This window comes from Martes martes (genome assembly GCF_963455335.1).
Source record: "Martes martes genome assembly, chromosome: 6".
NCBI classification, from domain to species: Eukaryota; Metazoa; Chordata; class Mammalia; order Carnivora; family Mustelidae; genus Martes; species Martes martes.
In genome coordinates, this window is record NC_137893.1 from 112,638,650 (window position 1) to 112,652,377 (window position 13,728).

Consider the following 13,728-nt stretch of genomic DNA (forward strand, 5'->3'; position numbering starts at 1 on the left):
TGGAGACAGCGTTCTCAGCCATTCAAGAGATTCATTTTTAAGATCAAAACTGAGATAGATGGGGGCAAGGGGATGCATAGGTGATTCAGTAGGTTAATTGTCTTACTCCTGGTTTTGACTTGGGTCATGATCTCAGGGTCATGAGATCAAGCTCCATGTTGGGCTCCCCACTCAGTGGGGAGTCTGCTGGAGATTTTCTCCCTCTCCCTCTGCTTCTCCCCCAGCTCCTGCATACACTCTCTCTCAAAATAAATAAATACATCTTAAAAAAAAAACCTGAGATAGATGGTAAATCTTATTTTAAAAGGAATGAATTCTAGGCTTAGATGTGGCTCATAAATTATATGTGCATTCATTTTAATTTCAGCAAGGACAGTTCATAATAGATGATACTTTAGCCAAGATATTTAAAATAATAGGCATCATCTTTCTTATCACTAAAGCATGAAGCCTTTACCTACATGGGAGGTTATGCCAGAACCTAAACTGTACAAATACCCCCCAGAAATATATAAAACCAATATTACATTGGAGCAAATAAATATAAAATTTAATTATATCTTTTAAATCCTTTAAAATAGGCAATTAACCAAAGAAGACCATATGATAATTTTCTGTGACTACCCAATTAAAAGTAGATTCTACTCTTATTGATGGTATTGAATTATGGTTTTATACAAATAACAGGTACATTTAACATTTCATAAAAAATATTCTCACATACTTATTATAAATGGGTCACTAAAAATTACTTAATTTTTTTCTCATTTTAGGTTCAAGTTCCTTTGAATCTCAGAAGATGGAAAGGCCTTCCATTTCTGTTATTTCTCCAACAAGTCCTGGAGCCCTAAAAGATGCCCCACAAGTCTTGCCAGGACAACTTTCTGTATGTATTTTTCACACATGTTGGAGACACTAGTCTTTGCTCACTGTGCTGAATCTATCCTTAAAAATGAAGGGACATTTGTCCTTTAAATGTCCCCCCAAATTTGAAGTCTGTCCTTCAGATATATGTCTTATATTTAACACCATAGTCTATTTCATAATTTTTGCATGTATTTGTTGAATTTAGATTAGTCTTTATTTATATATTTATTTGAAAATATTTGTTGAGTGCCTACAGTGTACCCAGGTGTTGTAAACATTCAGTGATAAATGACAACATAAGTAGATAAAACACCCATTATGTTTTGTGTGCTGTATAAAAGTTTCTAAGGTAGGTAGTTGGTTCAACATGTTCAACTCAGAAGGTCATGTTCCACTCACTCAACACCCTTATGAGCCTGGAGCCTGAAAAAAAAATTTTTTTTAAATACCTTTTTTAACTTCTTGAGTTATTTGGTGAAATACTTCGTTTCTGGTATCAATCCAAAAAAACTACAGTTTTTCTTACTGTTGCTTAATATATGATGTGGAGAAAGCCAGAGTAAAGAAACTATGGCAAACCATTATGAAATGCCCATCTATGCAGATTATGGTAGAAGATTGGGCATTTATATTCGTAACTAAAAGAAAACTTGCTTTAAACTATTCTCTAAATAGTTTACTTTTTCTTCTTTGGTAACATGTGGATTTCTATAGTCTGTTTTTGCTACTCTCCTCTTGGCATTTAATTAAACAAAGAAGGTAACTGTAAGCTTGCTGTTATTTTTTAAACCATTCCTGGTTTTAACTTCTATTTTTAGTAAATTAAATACCTTTTTATAGTCCTTTCTGTTTATTTTATCTGCGCTGCCCCGTGTGTGTGTGTGTGTGTGTGTGTGTGTGTGTTTGAATCTCTCATATACTCCACCAGTATTTTAGGAGGGATAAAAATCTGTTTTGGTTTTATGAAAAACACATCTCTTATTAGTTGAGAACAGAGATATGGATTCATATGGATTCAGGTTTGAATCTTTAATCTGCCCAGTCATGTTAAATTAGTTTATTTTTTTATAATAACTTTTAAATATGTTCAGTGTATGTTAAATTAGTTTATTTTTTTATAATAACTTTTAAATATGTTCAGTGTATTCCCTTTAGATAACTTTTGCTCATAGTTCTTACTCAACCATAAAACTAACTTCTAAATTTAAAAAATAGTAATGTTAACATTGATCACTGCCAGCACAAATACTATATTGATTGCTGAAGTTCTGGTTTTTAGGAGTTTGATGACATTTTAGTGTGCCGTTTTCCCATTTTTCTTTATTCAAACTATTACGGAATCTTAGTAGAAATACCATTATTTGTCCTTCACTTTGTTGAAGGTATATAATGCCCCTTTCCTGCCTTCCTTGTTCTTTTCCCCTTCTCTATGACAGGTTAATTATAAAAATTAAATGAGGAAAAAAAAACCCAGAAAACAGCAATACCTGGTGTAAAGGAGGCCCACAGTAAATATGTTTCCTGACTGCTACCAAATCACTTGTGTAAATTGCTTATTCATTAAACCTCATTTCAACACATATGGTACTACAAAATGTATTTAGCTACACCAAAATCATTATGTCATTTATAATCACCAAACACTGGCACTTAGCACTTAAAGACAAGGATAATTATTTTAATATTCCCTTCTTCCTTTACTTTTTTATAAAATTTACATCAGTTTTATTTTCATAACCTGATATGAGAGAGTATAACACTATAGGCTGCCCATTGTAAGTTATGTTTAAAATACATAAAGAGAAAAGTCAAGTCATAAGTGGTTATGCTTTCAATTTGGAATTCTTTTCAGAAATAATATTTATAAATGTAACTTAAAAGTTCTTCAAAAATGGTTTTAGTATTTTTTTTTGGAATTGTAATACTTCATGATTTTACCAATAATTCCTTTCTTCATTGATCTTAGGTGAAGTTGTGGTATGATAAAGTGGGACACCAGCTGATTGTAAATGTTCTTCAAGCAACAGATTTACCGACTAGAGTAGATGGGCGTCCCAGGAATCCCTATGTGAAAATGTATTTTCTTCCAGATAGAAGGTAGTAAATAATTTCAGAAAAAATATGCAAAAATGCTTAGTAATAGAAAAGGTACAATAACATCTCCTGGGATATAGTTTTATTTAGTTTTAAAGCCTTATCAAGGTAAAATTGTTATACAAAAAATTGCACATAATTAATGTGTACATTTTGATGAGTTTGAACATATGCATATGCACACCTGTGATACTGTTTTAAAATATAATAAATCATTCTCTGTAAGGGAATAAACTATGTTCTCCCTAAAAAAAAAATCCCTCAAGCTTTATATATGTTTTAAAAAATAATGTACCAGTTTAAAAATTTTTCATTACCTTGTTTATACATCTATTCGCCTTGGATAGCTATACATCATTTAGAATGTACCTTTGTGTATATATGCCTATTATCATAACTACTGCTTACATTATAGTTAAAATTAGAATAGTGTTCAACCCTAGAGTCTTTTTAGACTTAGGTTAAAAGTTATGGATTAAAAACAGTAAAAAAAAAAAAAAAAAATTCCAGTAGCAGTGCTACATGCCACTACAGTAGATGGCAGCAGATACTTCATTTTGCTGTTTCATTTACAAGACATACTTATTTTTCAGTGATAAAAGCAAAAGAAGGACCAAAACAGTAAAGAAAGTCCTAGAACCAAAATGGAATCAAACATTTGTCTATTCACATGTACATCGTAGAGATTTTAGAGAACGGATGTTAGAAATAACTGTGTGGGATCAACCAAGAGTACAAGAAGAAGAGAGTGAATTTCTTGGAGAGGTGACGTATGCTGTAAAGATTAGCCAAATGCTTATTGAAGTTTCTGTGATATGTATTAATTACAGTTGCTTTTATATTATGCTTTGGTCAAGACACTTGATTTAATTTAAGAACTGCCCTTTCAGATCCTCATAGAATTGGAGACAGCACTTTTAGATGATGAGCCCCATTGGTATAAACTTCAGACACATGATGAATCTTCACTACCTCTGCCTCAGCCATCACCTTTCATGCCAAGGCGACACATTCATGGAGAAAGCTCTAGCAAAAAACTACAAAGTAGGTTAAAGTTATTTTTAGTTAACCAGAATTAGTTATGTTGCGATGATCCAATTAGAGATTGATATTCCAAATATTTTTCAATTGTTTATTAGAGATCAAAATATTGGAAAAATATTTATCTCTTTAAAGAGACTTGGCAAAACTATTTTCTGTATTTCCCTAATGTAATGTATGTATGGTACAGTGGAGTGATTCCAGAGCTGAAAGTTTAAAAACTCTGAATTACCATTCTTTGCCCAATACCCATTGAGTTGTTTTTATTATTAATGAGTTGCTACATATAAGGTTCTTGATAACTTTATAGTTGCTGGGTATTTTTAGTATTATTACTCATAAGAAATATTTTTAAAGACACATTGTAAAGTATGTTTGTTGTTACTCATCTGGCGATTGGGAAAAGAGTATTCTTTTCTGCATGTGCCCATTAAATTTTGAGTTATGACAAATAAATCAACTGAAACTTAGAAGCTACATTTTGGTAATCTAGAACCAAATTGTTTTCCTCTTATGATTGAGTATTTCATGTTAGTACCTCTCTGATCACCCATTTTCTCAAAGTTAATGTTTAATGCAGTATAATGGCTAATTTTGAAGAATAAACATAAATATTTTATCCAGGGCCATGATGTCCTTTTTAATAATATGAGCTCAATAGATTTCCAGCCAAGAAATCTTTCACCCTGCCCCCATCCTCCCACCCTCCCTCAACAGTGGAGGAGCACACCTAATTGGGCAGAAAACTGTATACACTTCACTGTAGGCTTTTATATATATATTATATATGTATAATATATTAATTAAAGAAAATATGAAAATTTAAGTGATTAAAAGGAGCAAATACTAAGAAAATGTTATCTTTGGAGAACAAACTTTTTTTTTTTTTTAAATCAGCTCAGTGTTTAGTTTGTGTTATTCTTGTCCCAAAAGTACTTAGTAGTAACGTCATTAGCCTTTAAAAAATTTTTTTGACCATGTCCTTTACATTTCATAAACCAATAAGACACAGAGGTATCTGTTTGCCTTACTGTTGTGCAGGATCTCAGCGAATCAGTGATAGTGACATCTCAGATTATGAGGTTGATGATGGTATTGGAGTAGTTCCTCCAGGTGCGTGGCCCTGCTTCACTGTGCTTCTCATGCTTGTGTTCACTGTCAATTTCCAGACTGACTTGGGATACTGAGCTGGAGATTCGTAGCACAGAGAAATCAGTATTCTATTATTCCATGGTGACTTGTGTTCCAAATTATTAAGAAAGTTTAAACTGGACCAGTAACTATTCATTAACAGTCCCACGTATTTAATTCAGCCAGGTTCTTTCTTAGAAGCTAAGATGGCTAGCCAGGTTGAAATCATTCTTTCACAATGCTCCAAGCATACGCATAAATACAAATTTCATTTTGAAAGGATATGGTTAATTTTCTCAAATAAAAATTCCATTCTTCTATGTTTTATATTATTTGCCTATGATTTTTCCTTCCTCTGTTTCTGAAAATAATGTAGCCTTCCATGGAATATACTGAGAAAGGTGCATGGCAGGGTTTAAAATTGCATGTGGCATGGCTTACCTTTTAATGCTTTTGTGATGTGTTTACCACTTATTATACCTAGAATGTGTATGTACGTATTAAAGTAAGGAAATGCTTTAGAAAGATTCAGTATTCATTTTAAGTTAGTATCTTTTTGTCACTGTCCAGTTAGTAAAATTTTTGTGGCATTCTGTGATTCAAATCTGTGTTTCTCATCTGACTCTTGTCAGAAAGTGAGTAAAACCAAGTAGTAAAGACTTATTTTCCTGGTACTAATCCTGTGCTATTTCCTTGACTTACTAGTAAAAAGTAAGGAAATATCAGTGCTTGCTTTGGCAGTCCATATACTAAGAAGTAAGGAAATATCAAATAAGAAGTAAAGAGACAATCTTGGAACGTATAAATATGAGTTATTAAAGGTATTTCTTTAGGACATTAATGACATATGACCCCTTAATTTATGCGATTTTTCAGCTGGAGATGCACTTAATTTGAGGGCAGTGATTTTGGGAAAGTCAGTAGACAGATTCCATACTAGTGACTAAATTCACAATTTGAAGAGATACATACAACTTCTTTAAAATTAGGAGAAATTATGGAGACTTCTCTAAAATTATGGAGAGTTCTAAAATAGAGAGTTCTCTAAAATTAGTTCTCTAAAATATTGTATTTAATCACTGTATGACATTAGCAAATATTCTTAAAAACAATAAACCTAGTGCTGTTCATATCTGTATTCTTAGATAATACTCTCTGATATCAGACTGCAAGAGTTTTAAATATTAGTGGATAAAATGTCATATTTTCTGTTTTGTTTGTTTTTTAAAGTATCAATAATTAGACACATTCTCCACAGAAACTTTAATATGACATTCAGCAGAATATTTGTTTTTTATAAAATTGAAAGTGGAAGAGTGATTGTACATTAAATCCACTGACATATTTAAATAGGAATCAGATGAATCATGGTAGGAAAGTCATCAAGCCTTTCTAACAAGAATCGTGGCCATTAATCAGCCTTAATGTGGTCATTACCAACTGTCTACACAGAATTTACTTCTGTGTGTGGTTCTCAAGTTTTATTCACCCAGAATTTCATATTTTTTAATGATGAGGCAAGAGCAAATGGATGAAAGAATAAATGGCCAATTGAATAAATACTGAATTACTAAAATGTTAAGTTTCCTGTCATTTTCCTGAGAGATCACGCAGATAGAGGCCAAAATGGGAGTTACAGGATCCACTACAATTGGAATTATTCATGTTTGGATACCACTAAAAATCACTGAGTTTTAAAAATATGTATATTCTGTACTGAAATAAACAATACTATGATTTTTATAAACATATGTAATCTCTTTTATCATATGGAAGCAGTGCCTAAATTTTCATTTCAAGTAATATTCATTTTTATTTAGAATTTAAAAAGTAATGAGACAGGACTCTTAAAAGAATATAACACATCAGAGGCGCCTGGGTGGCTCAGTGGGTTAAAGCCTCTGCCTTCCGCTTAGGTCATGATCTCAGGATCCTGGGATTGAGCCCCACATCAGGCTCTCTGCTCAGCAGGGAACCTGCTTCCCCCTCCCCATCTGCCTGCTTCTCTGCCTATTTGTGATCTCTCTCTCTCCGTCAAATAAATAAATAAAATACTAAAAAAAAAAAAAGGATAAAAATAACCATATGCAAATTGCCCTTGTATGGGCAAAACATGTGGTAACCCCAACCTTTCTGAGCATTACTACAAATTCAGAAAGTGAAAAAACAAACAGATAAACACACTCTAACTTTGAGTTAACCAAAACATTGAAATGAGCATAAAATAGCAATTTCCTCCCCCCTCCTTTTTCTGAAGGTAAAGAATATGTGTTGTAAGCAATAAATTAAACATAATACAAAGAAAACCAAATTATTTCGAAAAGCATCAAAAACCTATGTATACAAATTAGGATAAGATAAAAAAAAGATATTACTCTCTATGTAAATACAAAGAACCCATGGGAAAAAATCAGTTATACCCTTCTAACAGTAAGATGTCTAAATTCTCTAAGTTATTTCATAATAGTTAATTATATCAAATACGAAAGAGTTATTTATATACCTTGAATATTCATTGAAATCTTGAAATGGTGTTCCCAATTCAATCCTGACCTTCCATAATTATTGTATGATTGAAGTTACCAAGTGATAACAAATGGTAATTTAGACCTTGCATTAATTATCTTTAAAAATAACCATGATTTTTTTTATAATGAGCTGTGAAATAAATTCACTGCATGTAAATTTACTTGGTTTCTTTCTAAATTTAATATTACAGTTTATACACCTGAACAATGACAAAGGAACTTTCCTATGTGGAATTCAAAATAACTGCTTAATTGCTATGATTTTTGTTATAGAATGAAGTATATGAAATTATAAGTTATAACATTTATGTTTACATTATTTGGTCATTATACTGATGTTCTTAGAATGACAGAATTGTTCGGCATCTCTGATCTTGATATTGTCATTTCGAATTGTCACTCATAAACATTTATGAAATGTTTAAAGACCTTTCTTTAAACTTAGTTAAAATATACAATTACAACAAATAAATTATTAGAGAATTTTAGTCTGCCTTTAATAATGATGTTTCATGGCATATTTTAAAATAATGTAGGAGTTAATAAGTAAATAAATGAAGAAAAGTTCAAACTACCCAGTTAAATTTAATGTTTTCATGTTTCATGTACTTTTATGTAGTTGTAAATATAGTTATTTTTCCTTTGGCCACAGAACTTTTTATTTTCCTTTTAATAATGGCAAACAATGACCCTTGTGGAAAAAAAAATTAATTAAACCATTACTTCGATTTGAGATTGGATTACTGCTTTGTCTTAACTAAGTCAGAGATGATACAAACCTTTTTGTTTCAAGGGAGAATGAATTTAGAATTTATTTTTAATTGCAATTATGTTAACTGTATTAACTAAATTATGTTATCAACACATTTGTGAAATAGTTTCAGATGTCTGAGGTAGATTGGTGATTGTTTCTATAGAAGACTTAATTTTCTCTGCATTAGTGCCACAGTCATCCCCATCCATACACTATATTCATTTGAAAATTACAGTATTATATGTAGTTTGCAAAATTCAGTGAATATGTGTAATAGTGAAGATCTAGTACTCTTCTTTGTTAAACTAAAATTGATAAGATAACATTTTTTTTTTTTTCTGCAAAGCCACCTGAAATCCAGCTAAAATAGTTTATCCTTTGGAAGAAAAATTCAAATAACATTTAAAAAGACCCCAGATTTCTAAGCATTGACTTATCTATTAACTATAGTTCACTGTCAATGAAAATACAATCACTCATTCACTTTTTAATTTAAAATAGTATCCCAGCTCATCATAACATCTGAGACATCAGCTTTATTATTCATATGCAGTATCTCCATGAGCACCTTTGAACAAATCTGTAACTTGTTTTTATGCATGTATATGTTACACTCTGTGTACGTATACTTAATAGTTTTGAAGAGAAAAGCTAATAATGCTGATTGCATGGCATTTGTTGTAGTAGGTCAGTGGCTGCTTTAGATATAATTTGATATTTCCACATTAATGTTTACATTATAGAAGAATACTGACAGATTTTTTGTGTGTACTCTTGCCAGTAGGTTATAGGTCTAGTGCTAGAGAAAGTAAATCTACAACATTAACTGTGCCAGAACAGCAAAGAACAACTCATCACCGCTCACGTTCAGTATCTCCTCACCGCGGCGATGATCAGGGAAGGCCGCGTTCACGTTTACCAAATGTGCCATTACAGAGGTAGGCTTTGAGATGGGTTTCAAGTCTCTGACAGTACTTTTTCATTTTAATACAATGTAAGCTGCCCAAGACTGTTACTGACATGAAATAATGGTTTAATCAGTCATGTTTTTGTTTTGTTTTGTTTTTTTCAGAATCATTTGTAAGCAAAAATGTCTTTTTATCCATTACCCCACCTGTATTACATTCTGTTCTTGAATCTCGAGAAATTTTTTCCAGGAGGTAGAAGAAGTTTATGTCCCAAGCACAGTTTTTGAATAACTATCTTGTATTCTGTTGGCTAGTTTTTTCTCCTGTTAGGAAAAATTGTATAATGAATAACTTGTGGAGAGAAATGGCAAAGAGTAAAAGGTTAAGAGGCAGAGTGTGTTTTTAAGGAATTTAGAATTTAGAAAAAAAAATTTTTAGAATTTAGAATTGTCTTTTTGAAGCACCTTAAGTGCTTCAAAAGTACATGCAACTTAAGTAATGTAGTGCTGTATTTTATCTTATCCAGAAATACACTTCTGAAACTTAAATTAAGTATGCAGATGAAGATTGTCATTTTTGACAGAGGTGCAAGAGAAGGTTGGAGAAATGTAGTACAGGCAAAGCACTCCTAGAGAATAAATACCTTTAACTCAATTGATAAAATATGTATTCAATTATGATAACAACACTTTTCAAGCCATGCCAGCCTTCTGCCAGTTACTGATAGATATTCGCCATTCGTCTGTCTGCTGGATTAGGGAAGAGTATACACTTTGATGCATTTGTATTTTTGGAATCATTTTAGGAGTTTAGATGAAATTCATCCAACGAGAAGGTCACGTTCTCCAACTAGACACCATGATGCCTCCCGAAGTCCGGTTGATCACAGATCCAGAGATGTGGACAGTCAGTATTTATCAGAACAAGACAGGTATTTGTTCAAACTATGATCTCAACATTATAACTCTTTATTTGCTCTGTTTTAGTATATGATAGGTGTCTTGGCATAATACATCAGAAAGTAAAAGTATTTAATCACTCAAAACTGAACTTTCAAGCAACAGCTGTTAGGATATTCTAAGAGAAATGCAACTGTAGGAAATATTTGGCTAACATTATATTGTCATAATGTGTGCATTTTTTTTACAAATTGAAATTTATGTTTAGCCAGTTTAAAATGTATAGTTTATGTTTCTAAATTGTAGAAGGAAGCCTACATAATCAATTTTCAAATATGGGATGTTATTTATGTAATTATAAAATTTTTTTATGTTATTAAACAATGTTGGATACAGGTCATCTGAAAGACAATGTTGCAGAGTTTCTGTGAGAACTTCAATAATAATATTTTTATATACCTAATTTCCATAAAATGTCTATAAAGTATAAAATATATGAGATGGAGTTTTTCATATAAATAAGTACTTCCTGGACACAATTACTAAAAATCCACATTACAACTCCTTTGTTCTACATGCTCATAGACTTTCTTCACAAACTAACCACATACCTGTGTAATATGCCAGACCACAAGCTCCAGATCTGATTTAAGGTTTTAGAACACCCACGTTATTAAATATTCTCTTCTGGATTTTTAAAAGTGGAGAAACTTTCAGGAAGGAGTAGGGAAATGTTAGTTGTGCTTCATGATTGACTTTTTGCGGTGTAGTCAAGGACACAGAACTCAATAGAGCTGCTTAATCCTTTATTGTCATCCTACTTGGGAAGTGGTGCCAGGACCTTGAAGAGTGAAATCATATTGGGGACTCAGATAAGAACTGCTCTGAGGAATGGGATTCCACACTGCTCAGCCTGAGTTGAGTTGAATGAGGGCCACTTGTCAACATCCACTTGGGTCACTTTCAATTTAGGTGAGGATGGAAAAAAAAATGACTTCTTGACCAGGGCATTTAATGAAGTGAAATTAATCTGAGCACAGAAAAAGTACCAGTTTTTAGAATAAAATAATTCTAGTCAAGTATATTCATGGTTGGTTAAGAACAAACATTGATAATTGCATTTTTAGTATCTGTAAAAGCCAAGAGGACTCTTGCTTAGGGTTCCAGTGAGCATCAGAAAGTCCAGACATGTAGGCCTTTCAGAACTTTTAAAAATATCCAGATATCTGGAATTGGTCTTATTTGGGGAAGATTTAGTTTAGTTTTGTTTAATATTCTTTAAAGTCACTTGGAAATACAATAGCAAATCAACAACAGTGAGGACTTTGACCATGATGTTTGTACTTTATTGTTTAAATTTTTTGAAATACTGTCATGTTTATTTTTGTTTAACCTCTCGAGCAAATATGCTAGTGCAGACAATCTGGTTTCTTCCCTTTTCACGTTTTCATCGGCATACCATTGGCATTACCCATGTCATTTAATGCCTCATGATTTATCTGTTTCATCCACCACCCATCCTGTCTGTGCAGTGAGCTTCTTATGCTGCCCAGAGCAAAACGAGGACGAAGTGCAGAATGCCTACACACTACCAGGTAAATACAGGGATTTGGTAATGGTAACTGTGTGTGATGACTCTCTTTCCATTCTACTATTCTTTCTTCTCGCCCTTAAAGGTATTATTACAAATATGTAAAATTAATTTCCCGAGTATTCAAAATTTGTTTTGTTTTATTGGAGGTTGTGGAAAGGTTCCAAGTATATTTTAATTCTAATCCAGGCAGACTGCTTTTCTATTTGTTTTTTCAAATTCCAGAGACTGATGAGCCTCTGTGGAACTGTTTATACATTCCTAAAACTGAGGAACCGATTTCCGCAATTACAATTCGAAATACTCACTGTGAGCATCCCCACCCCAGCCCCTGACAGCACACACACGCACACCTGTCTAGTCACAAGAGGTCTGATCTGTGCATGGCAGTGTTATTGTTTTGATGATTATGTTTGTTTTAGCCTTTTTTTATTTCCTTTTGGAATCTACTATTGTTTATATTCTGTTTGCTTTTAATAAAATCTTATAGCAGTCACTTCTTACTAGCTGAGCATCAACTTCCTTCTTGATGAAGAATGAGAATGTTTGACCTTTAACTTCTAAACCCTCCCTGCCTTCATCCGCCCACCAATTTAGCAGGGTTGCAATACAAACTTTCTTATATAAGCATGCAACAATATGATGCCTCTTTAAAGATGAAAAGAAAAAGAGATGTAATATTCTCCTGTAATTTGGAGTTTAGAATCTGATACTTTATTTACCTCTCATTCCGTCTTGGATTTCATATCCAAAATAAATAAGTTAATTAGTACATCTCCTACAGATTACTCATAGGATGCAGTCTGCAAACACTTACTGTCAATTTAGAGTTAATAGAAGGTAAGGAAGTAGAAAGTCATTGAAACAAACCGACACCCAGGCAAACTTTTTCAGATACATTGGCCAATACAAAGACAGTAGGAAAAAGGAGGAAACAGCTATGACTGACAAATGCGGAACGTATTTTGTCTGCATGGAACATGTGGCTCTTCTCAGTTATACTAACATGATCATGCTAATAAGAATTGTTTCAGCTTTTTATATATATAAAATTATCCTATTGATAACAACTTCCATGTCTTCCTGGAGTGCCACAGGAAAAAAAAAATGAGGAAATACTAGTTTTGATTGTGAACTGGGGAAAAATATAAAATTATAAATATTGTAAAAATTATCTCAAATTCTTTATAATGTTCAGCTGCCCAGGCTTACCATTAGTTGTTTTTCCTAGCAAATAGTTTGTCAGTAGGAACAATGTTTTTACGAATTCAAAAAGTTTTTTTTTTTTTCTCATAGTCCTATTGATTTGACTACAACTGTAAAAAAAGTAAAATAAATTTAGACGAATGGAACTAGAACAGCTAAATATATTTTTTCTTTCCCATATTTTCTACATATAAAGGTAAAATATCAGGATATGCAAAATATGATATGCTGGTAATTTCATCATTTTGTACGGTCTTATCTTCAAAATACATCATTTCATATTCACCTAGGAATTTTAAGAATAAAATTTGAGGATTTGCTACTTTCCAGCAAGCAAGGAAAATAAAATTCATTGAGCACCAAACATAGTGTTGTCATTAATGTACTTTATCTCAATTCTTTGGCAGTGATTATATGATACGAATGTTATTACCCTCATTTTACAGATGAGGAAAGATGCTGAGAAAGTTTAATTTGATAAGTAACGAGCACGGATTCAAAATCAGGCCTATTGACATTTTCCACTAAACTAGTTTTCCACAATTAGATTCTGAAGAGTTGGTGCGATGCCAATAAAAGAGTTTGTGAGTCAAACAGATTTTGGAAACTTTGCAAATTATAGTCACTCCCTGAAGATTTAGTATGCATAGCATGTTAGAGTCAAGAACTCTGTCTCATGTTGTTTAATCCATTTTCTGCCTATTTATTT

General features: G+C 32.3%; 1 protein-coding gene across 50 annotated transcripts in view; it reads left to right on the forward strand.

Moving 5' to 3' along the window:
- RIMS1 (regulating synaptic membrane exocytosis 1) overlaps positions 1-13,728 on the forward strand; it is a gene marked incomplete at both ends in the record, with an annotated part of 221,064 nt that overhangs the window by 63,563 nt on the left and 143,773 nt on the right. For 22 of the 50 annotated variants that reach the window (XM_080806187.1, XM_080806207.1, XM_080806181.1 and 19 more), the window contains 8 exons: positions 774-886; positions 2,834-2,964; positions 3,555-3,726; positions 3,852-4,005; positions 5,044-5,115; positions 9,200-9,353; positions 10,129-10,254; positions 11,755-11,817. In XM_080806187.1, the coding sequence (XP_080662313.1) occupies positions 774-886; positions 2,834-2,964; positions 3,555-3,726; positions 3,852-4,005; positions 5,044-5,115; positions 9,200-9,353; positions 10,129-10,254; positions 11,755-11,817 (985 nt within the window). Of the gene's footprint in view, positions 1-773; positions 887-2,833; positions 2,965-3,554; positions 3,727-3,851; positions 4,006-5,043; positions 5,116-9,196; positions 9,354-10,128; positions 10,255-11,754; positions 11,818-13,728 lie in introns of all 50 variants that reach the window. The other 28 variants (XM_080806176.1, XM_080806177.1, XM_080806223.1 and 25 more) reach the window with 3 other exon arrangements.